Source organism: Notechis scutatus, chromosome 13 (genome assembly GCF_049901735.1).
Source record: "Notechis scutatus isolate UNSWTSFEM ecotype Mainland chromosome 13, rNotScu1.2, whole genome shotgun sequence".
Lineage (NCBI taxonomy): Eukaryota > Metazoa > Chordata > Lepidosauria > Squamata > Elapidae > Notechis > Notechis scutatus.
The window spans coordinates 13,760,855-13,786,017 of record NC_142021.1 but is presented as its reverse complement, the minus strand read 5'-3'; the positions used below and the strand labels follow the sequence as shown (position 1 = coordinate 13,786,017).

Here is a 25,163-nt window from a genome sequence, read left to right as displayed (position 1 = left end):
GCAGTGATTCGCTTAATGACCTTTGCAAAATCGGCTGCAAGTCACTCAGCCACTGCCTTGAAGTCCTTTCCAATTGTGGTCGTAAGTCAGTGATGCTTTTCTCTTGTAGAAAGCTGTTTAGGCAAAGGTTCCCCTCGCACATAATACGTGCTCGTCGTTTCCGGCTCTAGGGGGCGGTGCTCATCTCCGTTACAAAGCCGAAAAACCAGCGCTGTCCAAAGACGTCTCTGTGGTCATGTGGCCAGCATGAGTAAACGCTGCCGAAGGCGCACGGAACGCTATTTCCTTCCCACCAAAGGGGTCCCTATTTTTCTACTTGCACTTTTTAAATATTTTTTTTTATTTTTCCATTATTACAACATAAAACATCACAGTTTCAGCAGCATTTTTGACATGTATACAGGTTCTTATCTTATATATCTTAACACATTGTATTTACATTTATCTAATATTAATTAATGACTTTTTCTATAATTGTTATTCTTATATAGTCTACATCAGGCTTGTCCAACCCGCGGCCCACGGGCCGCATGCGGCCCAGGTCGCCTCGTAATGCGGCCCAACGCCCACCCCAACCTTCATGAAAGATCCAGCGAGGAGGAGGAGGAGAGGCAGGCGCGAGGCAGGGCGAGGCGAGCAACAGAAAAGGCGGGCAGCCGCAGCCCAAAAGTCCCGCCCCACCACCTCCTGCTGTTGCCGCCACCGCCGCTGCTGCATTTGCAGGAGGCGAGGTAGGCGCGAGGCGGGGTGAGGCGAGCAACAGAAAAGGCGGGCAGCCGCAGTCCAAAAGTCCTGCTGTTGCCGCTGCCGCCGCCACCGCTGTTGCTTCTGCCCCCGTCGCCGCTGCCGCCGCCACTGCTTCTGCCCCCGCCACCGCTGCCGCTGCTGCTGCATTTGCAGGAGGAGAGGTAGGCGTGAGGCGGGCGAGCTTTCTTCCCCCCCTCCTCCCCACCCCGCAAAATTTGGCTGGAAAATTAATAAAAATAAATAATTTGCAGGAGGAGAGGTAGGTGCGAGGCGGGCGAGCTTTCTTCCCCCCCCCCCCACCCCGCAAAATTTGGCCGGAAAATTATGAAATAAAAAATAAATAATTTTTAATAAATAATAAATAATTAATAATAAATAATAATTTTATTTTATTTTATTATTTTATTATTTAATTTAATTTAATTTAATTTAATTTAATTTAATTTAATTTAATTTAATTTAATTATTTAATTTAATTTAATTATTTAATTTAATTAATTATTTAATTTAATTATGTGCGGCCCAAACCAAATTTTCATCTTCTAATGTGGCCCAGGGAAGGTGAAAGGTTGGACACCCCTGGTCTACATCTTTACAGTTTAGTTTCTTGAGGTCTCTTACAGATTAATTTCTTATTTCTGTATGTCACCCAATCATGCCATTTATTCCAAATTAAGAAACATTTGGATTCTTTTTTCTCTTTCAGTTTCAGTGTGAAGGTGTGAAATTCCCCCCATTTTCCCAGGCTCAAGAAGGTGGCAGTGTGGAAGCGTCTGGTGCTAATATGGCTTCCAAAGCTGACACAAAGTGGTCCCTACTTGCATTTTTTTTAGGTGCTTTTGAACTGCAAGGTTGGCAGAAGCTGGACAAGGAACAGGAGCTTGCTCCGTTACGCGGCGCTAGGGATTTGAATCGCCGAACTGCCGGCCTTTCTGATCGACAAGCGCAGCATCTTAGCCCCTGAGCCACCACGTCCCTTTTTGGCTTGGGCACAGCAGGATTTAAAGGACATTTAAAAGAGACTGGGGTATTTTTAAGCCTTGCAGGTCACCCATGTGGCTCCTTCTGCTTCTCCAAACCCTTCAGGGTTGCCCAAAGGTTTCCCTCTGCCCCCCGGGGGTGGGGGGGCTCTGGGGAAGTTAGATAACCACAGGCAGGCATGGCTGCATCCTGCATTTTGCTGACCCCTTGGGACTGTTTGCTGGACACACAATTTGGAGGGAGACTGTAACAGCCATTAAAAAAAGAGCTCAGGGCCAGGAATGTCCGAGAGAAAGCCCCTAAAAGTCAAGATGGAAGCCACGACTATGACTGAAGCCCCCTCCCCTTTTTAACATATATTAGAAATGATGCTGTTGCAGCTGCCAGATGGATTTTTTTGCTTTTTTGGCAGTCACATCCCAAGGATGCCTCTGCTCAGGGCTTGGCATGGAGCCAGCCAGTTTTGTGGTTGGCGGCTGCCTCATTTTTTCCAGCTTCTGAGGACCCCAATGGGGAAGCCATGGTGGTACAAGCGAAGGCATTGAACTGGCGGGGGCCCAAATGTTGATTCTCCTTTGGTTTTTTTGGGGGGACTGGGGAGTTACCATAAGCCTTCTGGGGTCTCACACGTCTATTCTGGGGCTTATTTAAAATAAAATGTGAAAACTAGTACCAGCAAATTTTAGCAACGCAATCTTTATTTATTCAAAATATAGATATAACTGCCCATCATAAAACAACTCTGGGCAGTTTGCTATCCACAAAACAGCATAAAGGCAATGATTTTATAAAAACCCACATCAATAAAAATAAAGATTCAGTCCTGAGATTTAGGGGTCTCCAAACTTGGCAACTTTAACTCCCAGAATTCAACTCCCAGAATTTTCTATTCTATTCTATTCTATTCTATTCTATTCTATTCTATTCTATTCTATCCCTACTCTTATTCTAATTCTATTCTACTCTACTCTACCCTATTCCACTCTACTCTACTGTCTTCTATTCTATACTGCATTCTATTTTTCTATTCCATTCCATTCGTTTCATTCTATTCCCTATTCTATCCTTTTTTTAGAAAAATACTTTATTAAACAAATTTATACAAATTACAATAAAACCAAAGTCCACTTATCACAATGTGAGCAAGACAGCGTTCACTCAATTTGACATCTCTCAAATTATGTAAAATAATCATTCACACTTATTACATTAATGTATAACATGAAGTTTCATCTAGTTATATATTACAAATGTATACCTGATTGCATGTGATATTGCTAATTTCCGTCATACCTTCTTATTTGACTTTCTTTTGTTCATTTGATGTCTACCTTCCAACCAACTGTATCATAAATTCCAAATCTCGTAGTACTCTGACTCCTCTTTCTTTTTGAGTTCCATTGACAAACTGTCCATTTCTGCGCATGCCCAAGTTTTCTTTATAATCATAAAGTTGGGGGGAGTATTTTCGCATTTCCAATTTTGGGCAAAGGCAAACCCTGCTGCTGTTAATATGTGAAGTATAATATACAATGATTTTTTACTAATCTTTTGTTTTAAAATTCCTAATAAAAATATCTCTGGTTTCAGTTCAATTTTAACTTTTGTAATTGCTTCTATGTTCTATTCTATTCCCCATTCCATTCCTATTCCTATTTTTATATTCTATTTTATTCTGTTCTGTTCTGTTCTGTTCTATTCTATTCCATTCCTATTCCTATTCCTATTTCTATTCTATTCTATTCTATTCTATTCTATTCTATTCTATTCTATTCTATTCTATTCTATTCCCTATTTTGTTCCATTCTATTCAATTCTATTCTAATTCTATTCTATTCCTTATTCTGTTCTATTCTATTCTATTCCTTATTTTGTTCTATTCTATTCTAATCTAATCTAATCTAATCTAATCTAATTCTATTCCTTATTTTGTTCTATTCTATTCTATTCTATTCTATTCTATTCTATTCTATTCTATTCCATTCCATTCTATTCCTATTCCTATTCTATTCTATTCTATTCTATTCTATTCTATTCTTTATTCTTTATTCTTTATTTTTTATTCTTTATTCCTGTTCTATTCTATTCTATTCTATTCTATTCTATTCTATTCTATTCTATTCTATTCTATTCCATTCCATTCCATTCTAATTCTATTCTATTCCTTATTCCTATTCCTATTCTATTCTATTCTATTCCTTATTCCTTATTCTTTATTCCTTATTCTGTTCTGTTCTGTTCTATTCTATTCCTTATTTTGTTCTATTCTGTTCTATTCTATTCCATTCCATTCCATTCCTATTGCTATTGCTATTGCTATTGCTATTCCTATTCCTATTCCTATTCCTATTCCATTCCATTTCTATTATATTCTATTCTATTCCATTCCATTCCATTCTCTATTCTATTCTATTCTATTCTATTCTATTCTATTCTATTCCATTTTCTATTCTATTCTATTCTATTCTATTCCATTGTCTTTCCTATTCTATTCTATTCTATGCTATGCTATGCTATGCTATGCTATGCTATTCTATGCTATTCCTTATTCCTATTCCATTCCATTCCATTTCTATTATATTCTATTCTATTCCATTTTCTATTCTATTCTATTCCATTTTCTATTCTATTCTATTCTATTCTATTCTATTCTATTCTATTCCATTGTCTATTCTATTCTATTCCATTCCATTGTCTTTTCTATTCTATTCTATTCTATTCTATTCCATTCCATTCCATTGTCTTTTCTATTCTATTCTATTCTATGCTATGCTATGCTATGCTATGCTATGCTATGCTATGCTATGCTATGCTATGCTATGCTATTCTTTATTCCTATTCCATTCCATTCCATTCTCTATTCTATTCTATTCTATTCTATTCTATTCTCTTCCATTTTCTATTCTATTCTATGCTATGCTATGCTATGCTATGCTATGCTATGCTATGCTATTCCTATTCTATTCTATTCTATTCTATTCTATTCTATTCTATTCTATTCTATTCCATTCCATTCTATTCCTATTCCTATTCCTATTCCATTCCATTCCATTCTCTTTTCTATTCTATTCTATTCTATTCTATTCTATTCTATTCTATTCTATTCTATTCTATTCTATTCCATTCCATTCCATTCCATTCCATTCCTATTCCATTCTATTCTATTCTATTCTATTCTATTCTATTCTATTCTATTCTATTCTATTCTATGCTATGCTATGCTATGCTATGCTATCCTATGCTATTCTATTCTATTCTATTCTATTCTATTCTATGCTATGCTATGCTATGCTATGCTATTCTATTCTATTCTATTCTATTCTATTCTATTCTATGCTATTCTATGCTATTCTATGCTATTCCTATTCCTATTCCTATTCCTATCCTATCCTATCCTATCCTATTCTATTGTTCCTCTCTGAGTAATTTAAATGGAAGATTGTGGTGAGCTCCAGGTCTGTTTTTGGAGGAGGGGCAACTAACCTCTTTTGCCAACTCTTCCTTCGCCAGCTGCAACCTGACCTGCCCAACTGGCCACTACGGTGCAAACTGTGCTGAGCTGTGCAACTGCCACAAGGACTCCTGCAACCCCTTCACCGGCATGTGCCACATGGGTAAGTCCCTGGCCAGCCTCCCCGCAAACCTTCCTGCCCCATCTGGGTAGGGGAGGTGCCAGGCAAGGTTCAAAAAGCGGATGCAACAGCCTCCTCACATTCTCGCAGCTGCCATCTTGCTTTTTTTTCAGCACACTCTGCAAAACACACACACACACACATACACACACATATACACAAACACACATCCCACTTTGCAAGGCCAGCTGGCTTGTGGCTTCCTCTGCCTACTGACTCTTGCCAACCTCTTTCCTCCCCAGAGGCTAACCAGCGGATGGGAGTCATTGGCGCCGGAGTCCTCCTGATCTTCCTGCTTTGCCTCCTCTCGTTGTTGTCCTGCTGTTGCATTTGCCGCAAGAAGGATCAGGCCCGGGAGTGAGTACCCATGTTGGGGAGGGGGCACCTCAGGGGGGGCAGGGTGTGAGCAGAAGGAGGGAAGCTGCAGAAACCCAGAAAAGAGCCCTGGCTTGAAACGGGTGCCAGGATGGGGGAGGAAGGATGGGCCAGGGGGCACTTCCATCTGGCATAGCTTCCCTTAAAGGTAAAGGTTCCCCTGGCACATCCACGCTAGTCGTTCCTGGCTCTAGTGGGTGGTGCTCAGTGGTGGGATTCGGCCAGTTCACACCACTTTGGAGAACCAGCTGTTACGTTTCTGAGCAGTTTGGTGAATTGGTTGCTGGAAGAAATCAATAGGGCGGAGAAGTGGTTGTTAAATTATTTGAATCCCACCGCTGGCGGTGCTCATCTCCGTTACAAAGCCGAAGAGCCAGCGCTGTCTGACGACGTCTCCATGGTCATGTGGCCGACATGAGTAAACACCTTCAAAGGCACACGGAACGCTGTGACCTTCCAAGCAAAGTGTCAGCGTTCCAGAAAACCTCCACTCCAACAAATAACTCCGAGACAGACATCCTCCCCAAGGTTCTTTTTATTAGAGTAATAAACTGGCACATCTGGGAAATCCCAAATCTGAAAGTTCTGGGTTTCCCTGCAATAAGTAAAAATTACAAATCCACCCCTGCACCCATCATTGCATCACATGCCCCAATCACCATCCGTCCCAACTTGAGACGTCCTCTCACCCAGGTGCAGAAATGACATGACCTTGACTTAGAAGAAGAATGCTATTATGTCTAACCACATACATTCCAAGAAATTCTCCCGCCTCCCATTTTCCCAGGCTCAAGATTGTGGCAGCGTGAAAGCATCTGGTGCTAATATGGCTTCCAAAGCGGTCCCTATTTTTCTACTTGCATTTTTTACAGACATGATATTATTCCGATTAAAATCGAATTCGATTTTTTGGCGGGCGGGCGGGCGGCGCGAGCTGAGCCCGGGCGGGTGGCGCGAGCGGGCGGCGGGCGGCGCGAGCTGAGCCCAGGCGGGTGCGCGCGGGCGGCGGGCGGCGGGCGGCGCGAGCGGAGCCCGGGCGGGCGGACAGCGGGCAGTGGGCGGCGCGAGCTGAGCCCAGGCGGGCGGGCGGGCGGCGGGCGGCGCGAGTGGCGGGCGGTGGGGGGTCTCTTTGGCCGGCCCCAATTTTTTTTTCCAGAGGGGAATATTATGCCTGTTTTTAATGTGTTTTCAAACTGCTCGGTTGGCAGAAGCTGGGACCAGTAACAGGAGCTCACTCCATTAACGCAGCGCTAGGGATTCGAACCACTGAACTGCTGGCCTTTCTGATCGACAAGCTCAGCTTGTTTTAGCCCTGAGCCACCACATCCCTTAGTTTAGTTAATTGTTAGTTTATGAAAATGTTTAGTTTAGGAAAGCTTAGCTGCCCAAGTTCCTGAGAATAATTATGGATAGTCCTTGACTTATGACCACAATGGAGCCCAAAGCTTCTGCTGTTAAGCAAAAACAGTTCAGTTACTCTTTTTTTGCCCTAGTTTAGAACCATTCTTGCCACCATTGTTAAGTGAACCACTGCAGTGGTTAAATTAGTCACACAGTTGTTAAGCCCCTCTGGCTTTTCCATTGACCTTGTTGTGAGAAGTCTCAAAAGGGGATCCGAGGATCCCAGAACCGTCATAAATGTGAGTCGGTTGCCAAAGTGCCTGAATTTTGATGGCGTGAACCTGGGGGTGCAGCAGTGGTCAAAAGGGTGAAAAATGGTCATAACTCACTTTTTCAGGGATGTCCAAACTTCAAATGGCCACTAAGCGAACTGTTGTAAGTCAAGGACTACCTGTAATCAATGAAAGAGCTTCACTCCCAGAGTTGTGGGGGCTCCATCACTGGATGTTTTCAAGCAAAGTTTGGACAACCATTTGTCCAGAAGGTTTGGACTTCAATGCCCAGAATTCCCCTTGCTGCCCAGGAGAATTATGGGTATTGAAGTCCAAACGTCTTAAAGGGGACAAGGTTGGAAAATCCTGCTTTATTCCATCCATAGCCGTAGGTGTCACTTTCCCTTGCCCCAAATTACAGCCCCTCCCCCCGAAATCACCTTCACAGGTAAGATAAGTGATGTGCAGGGAAGTCTTAGACGGAAGGAGCAAATTATAAAGATGTAATGCAGTATGACGCCCCAACATCATATTGAGACCTGCGGTGGCACACTGGTTAGAAGGCAGTATTGCAAGCTAATTCTGCAGACTGCTAGCAGTTCGATCCTGACCGGCTCAAGGTTGACTCAGCGTTCCGTCCTTCCGAGGTTGGTATAATGAGGACCCAGATTGTTGGGGGTAAGAGGCTGACTCTGTAAACTGCATAGAGAGGGCTGGAAAGCACTGTGAAGCAATTGCTATCCTTCCTTCCCTTCCTTCCTTCCTTCCTTCCTTCCTTCCTTCCTTCCTTCCTTCCTTCCTTCCTCCCTCCCATCTTTTCTTCTTCCTTCCTTCCTCCCTCCCTCCCATCTCTTTCTCCCTTCCTTACTTCCTCTCTCCCTCCCATCTCTTTCTCCTTCCTTCCTCCCTCCCTCTCTCCCTGCCATCTCTCCCTGCCATCTTTCTCCTTCCTTCCTTCCCTCCTTTCTCCCTGCCATCTCTTTCTCCTTTCTTCCTTCTCTCCTCTCTCCCTCCCATCTCTTTCTCCTTCCTTCCTTCCTTCCTTCCTTCCTTCCTTCCTTTCCTTCCTTCCTTCCTTCCTTCCTTCCCTCTCTCCCTCCCATCTCTTTCTCCTTCCTTCCTTCCTTCCTTCCTTCCTTCCTTCCTTCCTTTCTTCCTTCCCTCTCTCCCTCCCATCTCTTTCTCCTTCCTTCCTTCCTTCCTTCCTTCCTTCCTTCCTTCCTTCCTTCCTTCCTTCCTTCCTTCCTTCCTTCCTTCCTTCCTTCCTTCCCCTCTCTCCCTCCCATCTCTTTCTCCTTCCTTCCCCCATCTCTCCCTGCCATCTCTTTCTCTTTCTCTTCCTTCCTTCCTTCCTACCTTCCTTCCTACCTTCCTTCCTTCCTTCCTTCCTTCCCTCTTTCCTTCCTTCCTTCCTTCCTGTGCAGGGGTTAGAATGGAGTATTGCAAGCTAATTCTGCTGACTGCCAGCAGTTCAATCCTGACCGGCTCAAGGTTGACTCAGCCTTCCATCCTTCCGAGGTCGGTCAAATGAGGAGACCCCGATTGTTGGGGGTAAGAGGCTGACTCTGTAAACCGCATAGAGAGGGCTGGAAAACACCATGAAGCAGTATATAAGTCTAAGTGTTATTGCTATCCATGCAGCAACTTTTGATCGTGGTCTCACCTGGTGATCCAACTTCCTTCACAGCATTCGCCAGGACTTGGCTCGTAAAAAATCTTCAAGGCGCCTCTGTGGACAGTTCAGCCAAATCAGCTTGAAGCTTCCCCGGATCCCCCTTCGACGTCAGAAGTTGCCAAAAGTTGTAGGTAAGGATCCACTCCACTACATGGTCTTGGTCATGGTTAATGGACCTGAAACTGGGAGTGGGGGGCTGATGCCATGATATTTGTGACCCCTCCCTCTGGAGGTCCCTGGCAGGGAGAAAAATTCCAAACTGAGCCATTGCACGGCCTTACAGCAGCATCCCTCATCTTTGTCAACTTTTAAGACAGGTGGACTTCAACTCCCAGAACTCCCCTGGGGAATGCCGGCGGTGGAATTCTGGGAGCTGAAGTCCACTCATCTTAAAGTTGCCAAGGTATCAGGATTCCGACAGTTACCCCCATTTAAATCATGAGTCTCGAGCCAAACTTGAAAAGGATTTATTGAGAGTTAACATGTCCAGCATTGCCTGGGTGCAGCGGACTATGAGACACATCATTCATTGTCACCTTTGACCCTGGTTTTCCCCCACCCCCTGGGTGTATCATAATTCATATTCTCCAATGGGACACATCCATAGCCAAGATTCATCAATCATGTTCTTCAGTTAGAATTTTGTCCAGCAGAAACTTCGATCACTTAGTTACTATCTTTGAAAACATTTATGGAATGCACTTTCGGGTTGCAAGCTGTCGCACTGCTCCTCCTCCCTTTCTGTTGGCAACTCTAAACAGACCATAGAATTATTTTATGAGTTGACACAAGTTTGAGAAACACTGCCTTGTGGAGAGGTAAATTCTGCCCCCCCCCCCCCAAAAAAAGTGTGAGATCCCAGCAGAGAAGGAAAATGCACGGAGTGAGGCTTGTTTTGGTAGCTCGCCTCGATCCTTCTGATGGGAGCTTCTTGTAGCAGTCTGGCAGCCTGGGTCGTTCATCTTCACAACATACAGGAACAAGAAATGCTTTGTTCCGTGATGGGGAGTTGAGCTGCTCATTTAATGGGGCAGGGACAGCCCCTGGGCACTAAGTACCCCAGCCACCTGGCTAGATTCTCAGGTGACGGAAGTCTCCTGCACGGGAGAGACTCAAGGAGAAAAGGAGATGGCGCTCTCGGCTGTAAGGAGAGTTTTAGAATTTATAACAGAACAACAGAGTTGGAGGGGACCTTGGAGGTCTTCTAGTCCAACCCCCTGCTCAGGCAGGAAACCCTATGCCATTTCAGACAAATGGCTGTCCAATCTCTTCTTTAAAACCTCCAGTGTTGGAGCACCCATAACTTCTGGAGACACGTTGTCCCAATGATTAATAGTTCTGATTAATTATGGGGACAAATTCTAGAGAAGCTGAAGAAGCTTCTTGGATGAGAAGCGAAACATCTTCCAAAGGAAAAAGCAAGAAAGTCCAGTTGCCTCTTGAAAAGCACCTTTGGGGCAACCATATCCTGGATGACTGAGAACCTCTACAGACTTTTAGCCATACAATTCTGGGATGAACCCCCTTCAGATGGTGTGGGAGGAGGAATGGATTTCCAGAGAGAGAGAAAATCGCAGACCACAGGATCACTCAGGTGATCCTGAGGACACACATAAACCTCCAAGTGGCCTCATTGACCCTCTAAAAGGATGCAAATGACCAGCTGTCTGCAAGGAGTATAAATCCTTCCATTCTCCACCATCCAGACAGAGCTGAAGAAGCTTCTGGGATGAAAAGTGAAATGTCTTCAAAAGAAAAAACAAGAAAGTCCACCTTTGGGACATTCTGGAAAAATCACATAAAATCACAAATAATAGGGCTGGAAAGGATTTTGTGCTGTTGTTCAGTTGCTACGTCATGTCCAGTTCCCAGAAGCCCATGGATACAGGATGGCAGGTCCCTCTGTCCCCCACTATCTCCCTGAGTACACCCAACTGTGTCAATGACACCGTCAGAAAGGATCTCAAAGGTCATCTAGTCCAATCCTCTGCTCAGGCAAGATACATGAACAAGGAGAGATTTAACCTGGAAATAAGGATAAACTTTCTGACAGTGAAAACAATCAACCCATGGAACAGAAGTTGCCCTCGGAAGTTATAGGAGCATCATCACTTGAGACTTTCCAGAAGAGACTGGACTGCCATCTGTCAGAAATGGTGTAGGGTCTCCTGCTTGGGCAGGGGGTTGGACTAGATGACCTACAAAGTCCCTTCCAACTCTGATTATCTGTAAAAGAACCTTTACATTTTGACGTCCTTCTGGAGAAATGGCTGTCCAAACTCTTCTTCAATCCTCCTCCAGCCCAACCCTTCTGGAGGGAAGCCATGCCACGGATCGATTGTTCTTACCGCCAGGACATTTCTCCTTAGCAAGGGTTGGAGGAAATGTCGCCTGGGTGGATGCTCCTTTCCAGCCAAAAGAAAACAGGGAGCAAATTATTGGCACCCAGGTTGTCTCCTTGGCTGCAGAGGGGCTCCTGATCTCCTGGTTCTGCAGAGCAAAATAATCTCCTTTTAAGCTAACGTTTGAAAATCAACAAGCAGCAGCCGCCAGTCAAACTCTTTATGATCGAGGGACATCATTTTAACCAGGCCCGTCTGTCTGAAATGGCCTTCTTGATTTTGGCGGCCCCTTTTTCAGTTTTGATTCCCCCCAAAAAAAGCACCAATGCCTGATTTTTGACTTTGAATTGTGCCTCCAAACTATTTAAGCTTTAATCTGGTGCTTCCAGTGAACAACTGGCTTTATTTCAGCTACTAAAATGTTTGTTATTCTTGGGCTCCAAGGTCTTTTTCCAGCACATTCACAGGCAATGGTGGGACTGTTCAGCTGTGGCTTTCTCTGTATCTGTAATTGAACAAAGACTTTCACAGCTTATGTCACACAACAGGGAAAGCTGTGGCCTTGACAGCATGAGCTTTTAGGATAGGATAGGATAGGATAGGATAGGATAGGATAGGATAGAGCAAAATAAGGAACAAAATAAAATAGAGCAAAATAACTAATAGAATATAATACAGCAAAATAAGGAATAGAATAGAGTAGAGTAGAGTAGAGTAGAGTAGAGTAGAGTAGAGTAGAATAGAATAGAATAGAATAGAATAGAATAGAATAGAATAGAATAGAATAGAATAGAACAAAATGGGAAATAGAATAAAGTAGAGTAGAGCAGAGCAGAGTAGAATCGAATCGAATCGAATCGAATAGAACAGAATAGAACAAAATAAGGAATAGAATAGAATAGAACAGAACAGAATAGAATAGAATTAGGGATAGGGATAGGGATAGGGATAGGGATAGGGATAAGAATAGAATAGAATAGAATAGAATAGAATAGAATAGAATAGAATAGAATAGAATAGAATAGAATAGAATAGAATAGAATAGAATAGAATAGAATTAGGGATAGGGATAGGGATAGGGATAGGGATAGAATAGAATAGAATAGAATAGAATAGAATAGAATAGAATAGAATAGAATAGAATAGAATAGAATAGAATAGAATAGAATAGAATATTAGAGTTGGAAGGGACCTTGTAGGTTATCTAGTCCAACCCTCAGCCCCAGCAGGAGATCCTACACCATTTCTGACCGATGGCAGTCCAGTCTCTTCTTGAAAGCCTCCAATGATGAAGCTCCCACAACTTCCGAAGGCAACTTCTGTTTCATCGGTTGATTGTTCTCATGGTCAGAAAATTCCTCTTAAGCTTTTCTCCTATCTGGAAAAAAGCTAATCCAAGGGATAAAATCCCCAGAGCTATTTATTGGAAAGAAGATAAGAGCGTTATCAGAGGAAATGCAGCAGACACTGTTGGTGTCAAGTGAGAAGTCTATGCAGGTAGTCCTCAACTTACGACCAGATTTGAGACCAACATTTATGTTGCTAAGTGAGACATTTGCTAAGTGAGTTTTGCCCCATTTTATGACCTTTCTTCACGTTGTTAAGTTAATCTGTCTGGAAGCTTCTCCTTAATTCCAGGTTGTTTCTCTCCTTGATCAGTTTCTATCCTTTGACACCCACCCTCTTCTTTGTGGCAGCCATTAATATAATTAACTTATTATTAATATACTTTTAACAATTAATATACTTAATCGCTTTAGTCCATATGTATCATGACAATATACATTGCAGTACAAAATCTATATCTCCTTGTCTCTTCTTATGGTCTTCTGAAATTTAGCATTTAGTTGGGAAACAGATTCTTTGTGTTTTCACTTTTATTTTCACAAAATTGGCATTTTATCTCTCTTTGCTTCCAAGCTATTTTTATGTTTCATCTTTAAGGGCTAGCGTGTCTTTCAGTCTGAGTTGTCCAGGAAGTCTCTGTTGAATCCAACCCATTAAGTCTAGTTTATTTGTTTTCACTGCTATGGAATATTGTGAAGAGATTGGCCTGATAATTTTGTTTTCTTTAGTTTTAAGTTGCAGTTCTACAAGAAATTTGGGATCTGAACAATAGCCAATGCCAGTTCTTCTTGTTTTGTCTCTTTTCTTTTGCTGACTCTTCCATCTTCCCCTGCAAAACAGAATGTCAGTTCGATGTTTATGTTTTCCATCCAATGACATCTGTCTGTCTTTTAGGTTGCTGGCAATGGATGCAGTATTCTAGGTGTGGTCTTACTAAGGCTTTATAGAGTGCTATTAGTACCTCCCTTGATCTCGATTGTATTTCTCTGTTAATGCAATTTAGGATTGCATTGCTCATCGTATGTTTTAGTCTCCAGTCCCCTCATCATCCTGGTTGCTCTTCTCTGCACTCTTTCTAGAGTCTCAACATCTTTTTTATGGTGTGGTAACCAAAACTGGATGCAGCATTCTAGGTGTGGTCTTACTAAGGCTTTATAGAATGCTATTAGTATCTCCCTTGATCTCGATTGTATCCCTCTGTTAATGCAATTTAGGATTGCACTGGGTTTTTTTGCTGCCGCTGCACACTGCTGGTTCATATTTGGCTGGTTGTCCACTAAGACTGCAAGATCCCTCTCCCAGTTACTGCTATTAAGCTGGTTTCACCCAGTCTATATGTGTACTTTTGGTTTTTATTGCCTAAGTGTAGGACTTTACTTTTCTCTACACTGAATTTCATTTTGTCAGATAGGGCCCAGTGTTCAAGTCTATCTAGGGCAGGGGTCTTCAACCTTGGCAACTTTAAGACTTGTGGACTAGCAACTCCCAGAATTCCTCAGCCAGTCCACAAGTCTTAAAGCTGCCAAGGTTGGAGACCCCTGATGTAGGGTGTTAGCTATCCCTGCCAGCTTAGTACCATCTGCAAATTTGGTAAGTTCCAAATATGCAAGTCCTTTCATCGCTGCACTTCTAAGGGACGATAGGCGAGATGCCTAATACCTGAGAAGAAGGTATAAAAAATATCCTACCAAGTTCAGGGGCTATCTTATGGGCATACGACCTCCTTCCAATGTGTGATGACCCAGGGCTTGGCACAAAGGCAACTCAGCCAGAGAATAAGTATGGGTCCCTTTATTAGCTCCAACTTTGCCCCCAACGTCCCAGTTACCATCCGGTCTGGAGAAAAAACTCTCCTACGAATCTGCAGATATTCCAATCCAAACGTTGTAAACAGAAAACTTTAAATTATAAATCTAACAAGGCAAAATAAGGTAATAAATCCAGCAAGGCAAGATGTGGAGTTCCAGAAGTGAAGTAACACAGCAGTAAATCAAACCAGTTGGGAGGATGCCAGGAACTCCGATAACACCAGCCAACACAAGATAAACTCAACATTTGTTCTCAACAACTGTCATTCCCATCTGCCTCTCCTTTAAACTCCCTTCCCAGGTGTAGCTAATGAAGGGAATCAGGGCCCTTTCCTCCCCCGTAAGCCACACAACCCACATTGCTCTCTTCTTCGTTCTTCCCTATGTGCCCTAGGACAAAGAGGGGGTGGGCCTGGGTCTTCCTCTGAACTCCCACTCCCTTGTTCTACCTCTTCCCTGCTCTGCCCAGCCGGACTTTGCCCTTCCCCAATTTCCTCCATAGCCAAGATTCCGATGGGGGCATGATGACACTATGCATCTTAATACCCAAAGTTGGGTTTTGTAAAAAAACAAAGAACCTCAGAGGGTGAGAACGGATTCCAGATCATTGTACCTTTGGCATTCAGCAACCTGGGTCATTATTATTATTTTCATTCACCTTTTCCAAGTCTCATTGGAAAATACGGTTGGGAAAGGGCCTGAAAGCTGCAGCGCCAAAGTTCCTGGAATGTTTTCCTCCTGAAATGATCATCAGAGCTGTGTTTACAGTAGCATGCTGGGGCCGGCTTCCCTCCCCTCGATAGGATAGAGGCCCTTTCTCTGAACGAGACTCTCGGACTGAATGGGTCTGTGTGTTTGCACTTCCTGGCGTTGACTGCTGGTTGGAGATTTTGTATAAACAATAGCAGCGAGAGTTTTCCCCTTGGCCTCCGTCGTGCGCAGTTGGGCTCTTTGCTGCTGCTCCAGAAAAGGAGGCAGATTGCAGAAGTCTTTACAGATTAACAGAGTTGGAAGGGACCTTGCAGGTCATCTAGTCCAATCCTCCCCATCCAAGCAGGAGACCCTACACCATTTCTGACAGATTGCATTCCAGTCTCTTCTTGAAAGCTTCTAGTGATGAAGCTCCCACAACTTCTGAAGGCAACGTTTGTTCCATTGATGGATTGTTACTGTCAGAAAATTCCTCCTTATTTCCAGGTTGAATCTCTCCTAGTTCAGTTTCCATCCATTGTTCCTTGTCCAGCCTTCGGGTGCCTTGGAAAGTAACTTGACCCCTTCCTCCTCTGTGTGGCAGCCCCTCAAATATTGGAAGATGCTCTCCTGTCTCCCCTGGTCCTTCTCTTCCCTAGACTAGCCAGGCCCAGTTCCTGCAACTGTTCATCATATGTTTTAGCCTCCAGCCCCCTAATCACTCTGGTTGCTCTTCTCTGCACTCTTTCTAGAGTCTCAACATCTTTTTTACATCTCTTCTTTGTGGCAAGCCCTGAGATATTGAAAGAGTGCTATCATGTCACCCCATCCTTCTTTTCCTTAAACTAGACATGTCTTCTATCCATCCATGGTTTGCTCAGATGTCTGTCTGTCTTTCTTTCTTTCTTTCTTTCTTTCTTTCTTTCTTTCTTTCTTTCTTTCTCTTCCTTCCTTTCTTCCTTTTCTTTCCTCCTTCTTTCTTTCTTTCTTTCTTTCTTTCTTTCTTTCTTTCTTTCTTTCTTTCTTTCTTTCTTTCTTTCTTTCTTTCTTTCTTTCTTTCTTTCTTCTGCCTTGAAAACAGCTTTCCCCCTTTCTTCTCTGTGGCTTCTCCTCAAATACTGGAAGATGCTCTCCTGTCCCACTGGTCCTTCTCTCCCTCTAGCCAGGCCCAGTTCTTGCAAATACTTCAAGTTTTAGCCTCCAGTCCCCTAATCACTCTGGTCTTCCTAATCACTCTAATCTTCTCTGCACTCTTTCTAGAGTCTCAACATCTGAGATATTGAAAGAGTGCTATCATGTCACCCCATCCTTCTTTTCCTTAAACTAGACATGTCTTCTATCCATCCATGGTTTGCTCAGATGTCTGTCTTTCTTCTTTCTTTCTTTCTTCTTTCTTTCTTTCTTTCTTTCTTTCTTTCTTTCTTTCTTTCTTTCTTTCTTTCTTTCTTTCTTTCTTTCTTTCTTTCTTTCTTTCTCTTCCTTCCTTTCTTCCTTTTCTTCTTTCTTCTTTCTTTCTTTCTTTCTTTCTTTCTTCTTTCTTTCTTCTTTCTTCTTTCTTTCTTCTGCCTTGGAAAACAGCTTGACCCCCTCCTCCTCTCTGTGGCAGCTCCTCAAATACTGGAAGATGCTCTCCTGTCTCCCCTGGTCCTTGTCTTCCCTAGACTAGCCAAGCCCAGTTCCTGCAACTGTTCATCATATCTTTTAGCCTCCAGTCCCCTAATCTGAGGCAGGCTGCTTAGAAATGGAGCATCCCAGCTAGCCCCACTTTCCACCCCCAGCCCAAGATTTAGAGGAGCCTGGCCACATGGAGCCAGCCAGTTTTGGACCCTGCTTCCTGACAGCTGCTACCCAGATGCTCCATCCAGGAAATGAAGAGGAGCACCATCAACTTCCTTTGTGGCTGCATCTCAAGGCTATGCAAAATATTAAAACAAGCCAGCTGGGTTCCTACAACATGCTAAGCTGAAATGGGGCCTGCCTCTTGCAGTCTGCAAACCATGGGAGATGGGTTTTAATGTTGTGGGAAAGCCTGCTATTGGGATTTATTCAATAAACCATGGTTGAACCATGGTGTGAAGCCACTCAAACCTTACAAGAACCATCTAGCTGTTGAGACTCACTAGCTGTGTTCCCAAGGCTTGCGGAGCCATAGGTCCTGGAAAGTGCTCAGGGAAGAGCAACAATGATATTAAAGGGTCTGGAGGCTAAATCATAGGGCAAAGGGTTGAGGGGGATGTAGGTAGGTATGTTCGCCCCGTGATGGCAAACCTATGGCACAGGTGCCACAGGTGGCACGTAAAGCCATTTGTGTGGGCACGGGAGCCCCAGCCAAACTTACCTGCACTGTGCATGTGCGCACCTCCCAGCTGTTTCGGCCTGTTTGAGGCCGTTTTTGCCCTCCCGGAGGCTCAAAGGAAGCCTCGGGAGACCGAAAAACGGGCCTTCTGGAAATATCGGAAGTGTCAAAACGGGCCCATTTTTCGGCCTCCCAAGGCTGCAGAGGCTTCCCTCAAGCCCCCAGGAGGGCGAAAATGTCCTCAAACGGGCCGAAAATCAGCTGGGAGGCTTGCGCATGCACAGTGCAGGTAAGGGGGTTGGGGTGTTGCGCATGCATGCCCAGGGGCGTGGGGTGCATTGCGTTGGTGCCGGCACGCTCACGCTTTCAGCACACCAGAACAAAAAGGTTCGCCATCACTGGTCTAGCTGACGGAAGAGAAGGATCAGAAAATCCTTCTGTCTTCCAGTACAGTACTTGAGGGATTATCTCCGAGAAGAGGGGATTGACTTATACCGGAGGGCGGGACAAGAAGTAATGGGTGGAAGCTTGATAAAGAGAGGTGCAACCAATTTGTCAGATCAATATAATAGAAGGAATGTATGTTTGAATTTGCATGTAGTGACTGTAGTTGTCATGCCCCTGTCGGAATCTGATTCGGAGGGGGAGGCCGAACAGCTGACAGGGAGTGGGAGTGTGGCTCCATTGGCTGTGGAAGAAACTGGGGAAGGGCCAAGTCTGGCTGGGCAGAACAGGGAAGAGGTAGAATAAGGGAGAGGGAATTCAGAGGAAGACCCAGGCCCACCTTCTCTTCATCCTAGGGCACGCAGGGAGGAACGGAGAAGGGAGCAAAGTGGGTTGCCTGGCTTATGGGGGAGGAAAGGGCCCTGATTCCCTTCATTAGCTGCAGCTGGGAACACAGTGTTTAAAATGAGAGTTTGTGCACAGCAATTGTTGGAAAAAATCATGTATTATCTTGTTTTGTCAAAGCTTATCTGGGTTCCTGGTATCTTCCCAACTGTGTGAGTTTTGCTGTGCTTTCAAGTCTGCAATTCCTTCTCCTGCCCTGTCAAGTTAATTACTGCAGCTTGGTTTGTTTGGATTTTTAGTTACAGTCTGTATGTACCTTGTTTTGGACTGAATTTTCTCCAGTTAAAGGCTGTTCCTGGGAGAGTTTTTCTCCAGCCGAAGGTAACCTGGACATTGGGGGAAAACTTGGAGATAATAAAGGGGCTCTTCTTGCTTATTTGACTGTGTTGCCTTTGTGCCACATCCCGGGTCTTCCTTTGTTTCCTTCCTTCTTCTTTCCTTCCTTCCCTCTCTCCCTCTTTTCCTTCCTTCCTTCCTTCCTTTCTTCCTTCCTCACTCATTCCTTCCCTCCTTTCCTTCCTTCCCCCCTTCCTCCCTGATCCCTTCCTTCCTTTGCACCCCTCCTTCCCTCCCTCTTTCCTTCCTTTCCTTCCTTCCTTCCTTCTTTCCTTCCTTCTTTCTTCCTTCCTTCCTTTTTCCTTCCTTCCTTCCTTCTCTTTCCTTCCTTTCCTTTTTCCTTCCTTCCTTCCTTCCTTCCTTCCTTCCTTCTTTCCTTCCTTTCCACTTTTCCTTCCTTCCTTCCTTCCTTTTTCCTTCCTTCCTTCCTTCCTTCCTTCCTTCCTTCCTTCTTTCCTTCCTTTCCCCCCCTCTCTTCCTTCCTTCCTTCCTTCCTTCCTTCCTTCCTTCCTTCCTTCCTTCCTTCCTTCCTTCCTTCCTTCTTCTTCCTTCCCCCTTTTTCCTTCCTTCCTTCCTTCCTTTCTTCCTTCCTCCCCTCCAGCCATATCCATTCTTAGTGTCATTCCGAAAAGGATCCAGCCAGGATTCTAGTGGGCCAAGAGCTCTGTCTGCCCCCTTGCCCTCCATTACTGTCTTTGCCTCCTGGCTCCGGCCTGGAGCAAAATACTCTGTAAAATAAAAACAAGATGCAGAATCATGCTAATAGTTCAGAGACATGGGCTCCAAACAACAGAAGGGAAGAGAGACAAATCCAATGTTGTTGGGGGGGGGTGTTCTTCTTCTTTCAAGGAAAAGTTTTCAGGTTCACTGGAAAAGTCCTGGGCTTTGTGTGAAAAGATCTCAAGATCCGAGCCAATTCTTGCAAGGCTGGGAACTTGATATAGTTGCACTATCTATAAACAAGTGCAATTTTAGATAGCATCACTAGGAGAGGGGGGGGGAACCCCACAATTCCATTTTATCTGAATTATCCAACTCCGCTTTGAGTCCTGTGTCCAGATCTGGAATCGGATTTAAGAAAGATTCCAGGGAAATGGAAGAGGTGGGGCAGGACAGGCGGCAGGTCTGGGGTTGTGTGAAGGGGGCTTGGGGGAACTGGAAGAGGCAGCCTGGCAAAGACGAGACTTGGGAGCCTTTCCAAGGCTTCTCCTGTCTTGGCCAAGAGTGCAAGACACAAACTTTTCTTACCCTCCAGTACTGGCCTCAATTGTGCTTATAAGTCGAGGACTGTCGGAATTCTCAAGCTTCTGCTCTGATCTGGGCTTCCCGAGATCATGAAACCCCTTTTATTTAGGTTATAAAGGGAATTCCTCTCCAGCAAAGTCCCGGCAAACAGCCTTTCATGAGATTTCACAATTACAGACTTTTATCAGGCTTGGAGAGTTGCCAGGCCAATATCTTCCTAACGCCACACTGTAGCAGCAATTACTTGGCAAGAATGCAGGAACAGATCTTCACCCTAACAAATTGAACTAATTGTCTCCTTACAAACCCCACTCCCCTTTCGCTCCTCTTTATTCCCTATGGGAGGGGCCATTCAGCGTCCACCTGAGGCTTTACTCCCAAGTAGAACCTTTTTCCTTAACTGTTCCCTTCTCCTGGCAGCTCTGCGCATGCACACACTGGGAACAGGCTCCAGCTGTTCTTCTGCCTCATTGATCTCTGACTCCGCTGATAATTGTCAGATGACCCTGGCCCCATCTCTGCCTCCAATGAAGAGCCCTCATCAGGGCCTTCCTCAGGCTCCAGGACTGGCCCATGTTCCTCCCCAACCTCCTCACTGTCCGAGTCTGCTGCCAGCTCCCCTGGCCATTGATGGACCACAACAGCTTCCTGAACATTTGCTGAGATGTTGCGAGGCTGGTTTTGGCAGCTCACTATTTTACATGATGATATCTCACATACACACACACGCACACACACACACACACACACACACGATTTCCAACCAGCCCCTGGTAGACTGCTGCAGGATTCACATATGTCATCTGTTGACACCTCCCCGATGATGATTAATGAGCAACAAGCAGGAGAGAACATCAGGGATAACCCTGGGCTGCAGCCCCTGATTGAACAGAGTTCAGCTATGAAGCACCAAAGGCAATTATACCGGTTCCTGCAGCCTTTGCCTTTTCCTGCCTTCCCACTCAGGGGGGGGGGGCCAGAGCTGCAAAGCCCCCGCTGAGGCTGCCCCCTCTAAGAATCACACGAGGCCGGGGATTGCGGCAGAACAAACCCTCGGGCAGGGAAGGGGAGAGGCCCACAGGAAAGCCTCCTTCAGCCTCTCTCAGCATGATTTATTTAGCGGTGACTCACCCAGAACCAAAGGTCTGAAGGCATCAGAAATACAGCTTCCCCTCCGAGGTTTGCTGCGCACAGAGGCCCTTCTGTTGGGCTTGCCTGGCACATCGCTGCCAGAGCGGCTCAAAGCCTGGGCAAAAGATCTGACTTCAAACCCCTTTAAAGCAGTTGTATCTTTTCCCGGGCTTCGTTGGCCACTTGAAATGTTCCCAGCAGAAGTTACCGTGTTTCTCCAAAAATAAGTCCTTGCTTTATTATTCTTTTGCCACCAAAAAAAGGCACCAGGTCTTATTTTCAGGGGATGTCATCCACTGACTAACCTCACTTGCGCACATCACCCCCCGGCTTCCTTTTTGCTGCCAGAGGCCTTCAGGAACTTCCTCTGCGGCCCGCAAGGCTTTCCTGAAGGCCTCTGCAGCCGATAACAGCTCCAGATCGATCCAGAGCTTTCTTAACAGCTCCAGAGGCCTTCAGAAAAGCCTTGCCGGCTGCAGAAGAAATGGGCTGGCAAGGCAGGTGTCAGAGTGTGCGAGGCCTGGCTACACCTGTCCAAAGGTAAGTAGTAGGGCAGCTCCACCTCCCCATCCCCACCTCTGTAGTGGGCGGGATCTTAATTAGGGCTTATATTGGGCACACATATAAAAATCAAGCTAGGACTTACTTTCATATTTCATAGGTCATATTTTTGTGGAAACAGGATACCCAAAGATATTTCCAAAAGACACTTTGCCCCTGAGAGTCTGATCTTTGCATAATGCTCCATAGGGAATGTAGCCTTTTGTCCAGTCTCTTCTTCACAACCTCCAGAGTTGGACGACCCACAACTTCTGGAGGTGAACCATTCCACTGGTGAATTGTTCTCAGTGTCAGGAAATTTCTCCTCAGTTCTAGGTTGGATCTTTCCTTGCCAACAAAGACAACTATTTGTCTAGTGACTGTGACAAAATATGGAATATCTGGTATGATTGGTTGAAGAAAAGGTAACATCTGATAATTGGACAAGTTATTGAAAATGAGGAGATGTGCAACTAATTACAGAGCTTATAGAGAATTAAAAACATTAAAAGGATGAAGTTATTGTAACAAGGTAGAATACATCAATGATCGAAAAATACAAATGTAACCATTGCTCAATATGTGCTGTAGAATGTATATATGTATGTATGTATCTGTGTGTGTATATGTGTGTGTGTGTGTGTGTGTGTGTTTGTGTTTATTTGTTTGTTTTTAATTGCATAAATGTTAAATAATTTTTTTTATTTAAATTAAATTAAATTAAATTAAATTAATTAAATTAAATTACTAAGACAACCATATGTCTATGGAGATTCTCAGTCCTCCAGGTCATTGTTGTCCCAAAGGTGCTTTTTTGTTCAGGAGGCAACTGGATTTTCCGGATTTTCTTTGAAGACATTTTGCTTCTCATCGAAGAAACTTCTGTAGCTCTGACTGGATGATGAAGAATGGAAGGATTGATATTCCTTGCAGACAGCTGGTCATTTGCATGCTTTTGGAGGGTTGTTGAGGCCACTTGGAGGTTTATCAGTGTCCTCAGGATCACCTGAGTGGTGCAAATGGTTCCTGTAGTCTGCAATTTTTCCTCTGGAAATCCATTCCTCCTCCCACATCATTCGAAGGGGGTTCATCCCAAATTGTATGGCTAAAAGTCTGTAGAGATTCCCTATAATCCAGGTTGTCCCAAAGGTGCTTTTTCAGGAGGCAGCTGGACTTTCTTGTTTTTTATTTGAGGATGTTTCACTTCTCATCCAAGAAGCTTCTTCAACTCTGACTGAAGGGTGAGGAATAGAAGGATTTATACTCCTTACAGACAGCTGGTCATTTGCATCCTTTCCATCATTAAAGTCACCTGGAGGTTTATCTGTGTCCTCACCGGGTGACCTGAGTGGTGCAAAGCCTTCTTGGAACTGTTGAAAGGACTGTATTGGAGATTGGAGATAGATGATGTCCTATCTCTCCCGCTGTCAGGATTCTGGCACTTAACCCCAATTAAATCATGAGTCTCGAGCCAAACTTCCAAAACTTAAAAATGATTTATTGGGAGTTAGCATGTCTGGCCCTGCCTGGGTGCAGCCAACTCTGAGACACATAATTCACTGTCATCCTTGACCCTGGTTTCCCACACCCCCTGGGTGTATCGTAATTCATATTCTCCAATGGGACACATCCATAGCCCAGAGTCATCAATCATGCTCTCCAGTTAGAATTTTGCACGGCAGAAACTTCAGTCACCTAGTTACTATCTTTGAAAACATTTATGGAATGCACTTGTAATTTCCAAGCTGTCACACTGCTCTTTCAAACCCCTTTCCCCCCTCCTTTTTTTGTTGGCAACTCTAAAAAGACCATACAAATATTTTGAGTTGACTTCCCTCTGTTGAGAGAAGGCTGTTCAGTTTTGATGCCTCTTTGACCCTTCCTTCAAACCAGCAGTCCTCTCTGTCCAATGTCTTCAAAGAAAACCAGAAGGTCCAGTTGCCTCTTGAAAAAGCAGCTTTGAGATAAGACAACTATCATGTCATCCCAGCTCTATACCAATTGGTTGATTGGTTGATTGATTAATTGGACCTCCCTTCTCCTCCCTCTTTGCGCCTTGCAGTGGCTCATCATGACTTGGAGAACACCCTGAACTGCAGCTTCATTGAACCTCCTTCTGTGGTCGATCAGCCATCACCCTCTTGGTCATCCAGGGGCTCCTTCTCTTCCTTCGACACCACGGATGAAGGACCCGTCTACTGCGTGCCCCACGAAGGTCAGTGATACTCCTGGCACAGGCCAGACTCCGATCACGCAAGCCGTTCCTTCAGAGAGCTCAGATCTGGCCACCGAAAGGGAGAGTCAGTGGCTACCAAGAGCCGAGATTAGTCCAAAAAGGGTATCGTTTCCTTGGCTAGTTATTAGGAAAAGTTGGGATAACAAAAAAGTCTGTTAGGGTGTACACACACACATACACACACATACACACACACGTTGCTGGGAACAAAATGCCAAGGTTGGGCCACTGCTGTCTAATAATGCCCCAAATGCAGTCAAAATACTCCTCTCCTCTTCTTCTTCTTTCTTCTTCTTCTTCTTCTTCTTTCTTCTTCTTCTTCTTCTTCTTCTTCTTCTTCTTCTTCTTCTTCTTCTTCTTCTTCTTCTTCTTCTTCTTCTTCTTCTTCTTCTTCTTCTTCTTCTTCTTCTTCACAGCTGCATGAAAAAGGGCTGCTGAGTTTTGTCCAAACCAGCCCCTTAGATTTTGACGCCCTGGTGTTCTTCTTCTGCCTGGAACTCATTTGCCATCCATTTTTCCCTGGAGGATTAAGTGAAGGACGCCATATTTTTCTGGGTGTTGCATCACATGTCCGAAATAGTCTTAACTTTAGCTTTTTAATGGTCTTGATGATTCCCCTTGGCTTTCCCAGGCAGCTTATCACCTCCTCGTTTCTGATTTTGTCAACCCAACTTATACGTAACAGCCTCCTGTAAATCCACATTTCAAATACTTCTCATCTCTTCGAGTGGCTTTCTGTCAGAGACCAACTCTCCCTTCCATAGAGCAGGATAGAAAAGATGGAGCATCTGACAAGCCTGATTTTCAATCTTAGGCTTAGATCGTGACTGCAGAAGAGCTATTTCATTTGGAAGAATGCTGTTTGAGCTTTCTTGTCTTTATTTCAGTGGGTAAATTAAACAGGTTGTTTGCTCATCTTGGTTTTTGAGGTGTTGAGCTTCAAGCCATATTTTTCAATACCTTTAAAAATATCAAACTCAGAATAACTCAGGGATACAATCAAGATCAGGGGAGGTACTAATACCACTCTATAAAGCCTTAGTAAGGCCACACCTGGAATCCTGCATCCAATTTTGGTCACCACACAATAAAAAAGATGTTGAGATTCTAGAAAGAGTGCAGAGAAGAACAATCAGGTGATTAGGGGATTGGAGGTTAAAACATACGATGAGCAGTTTCAGGAACTGGTCATGGATAGTCTAGGGAAGAGAAGGACCAGGGGAGACGTGATAGCAATCTTCTAATATTTGAGGGGCTGCCACTGAGAGGAGGAAGGGGTCAAGCTATTTTCCAAAGCACCCGAAGGCCAGACAAGGAATA

General features: G+C 44.4%; 1 protein-coding gene across 1 annotated transcript in view; it reads left to right on the top strand.

Annotated features, from left to right (window-relative positions):
• Positions 1-25,163, top strand: part of LOC113422868 (scavenger receptor class F member 2-like) — a 93,684-nt gene that overhangs the window by 60,878 nt on the left and 7,643 nt on the right. Inside the window, 4 exon segments of the mRNA XM_087942821.1 lie at positions 5,239-5,342; positions 5,603-5,717; positions 9,036-9,154; positions 23,670-23,822. Of these exon segments, the coding sequence (XP_087798947.1) occupies positions 5,239-5,342; positions 5,603-5,717; positions 9,036-9,154; positions 23,670-23,822 (491 nt within the window).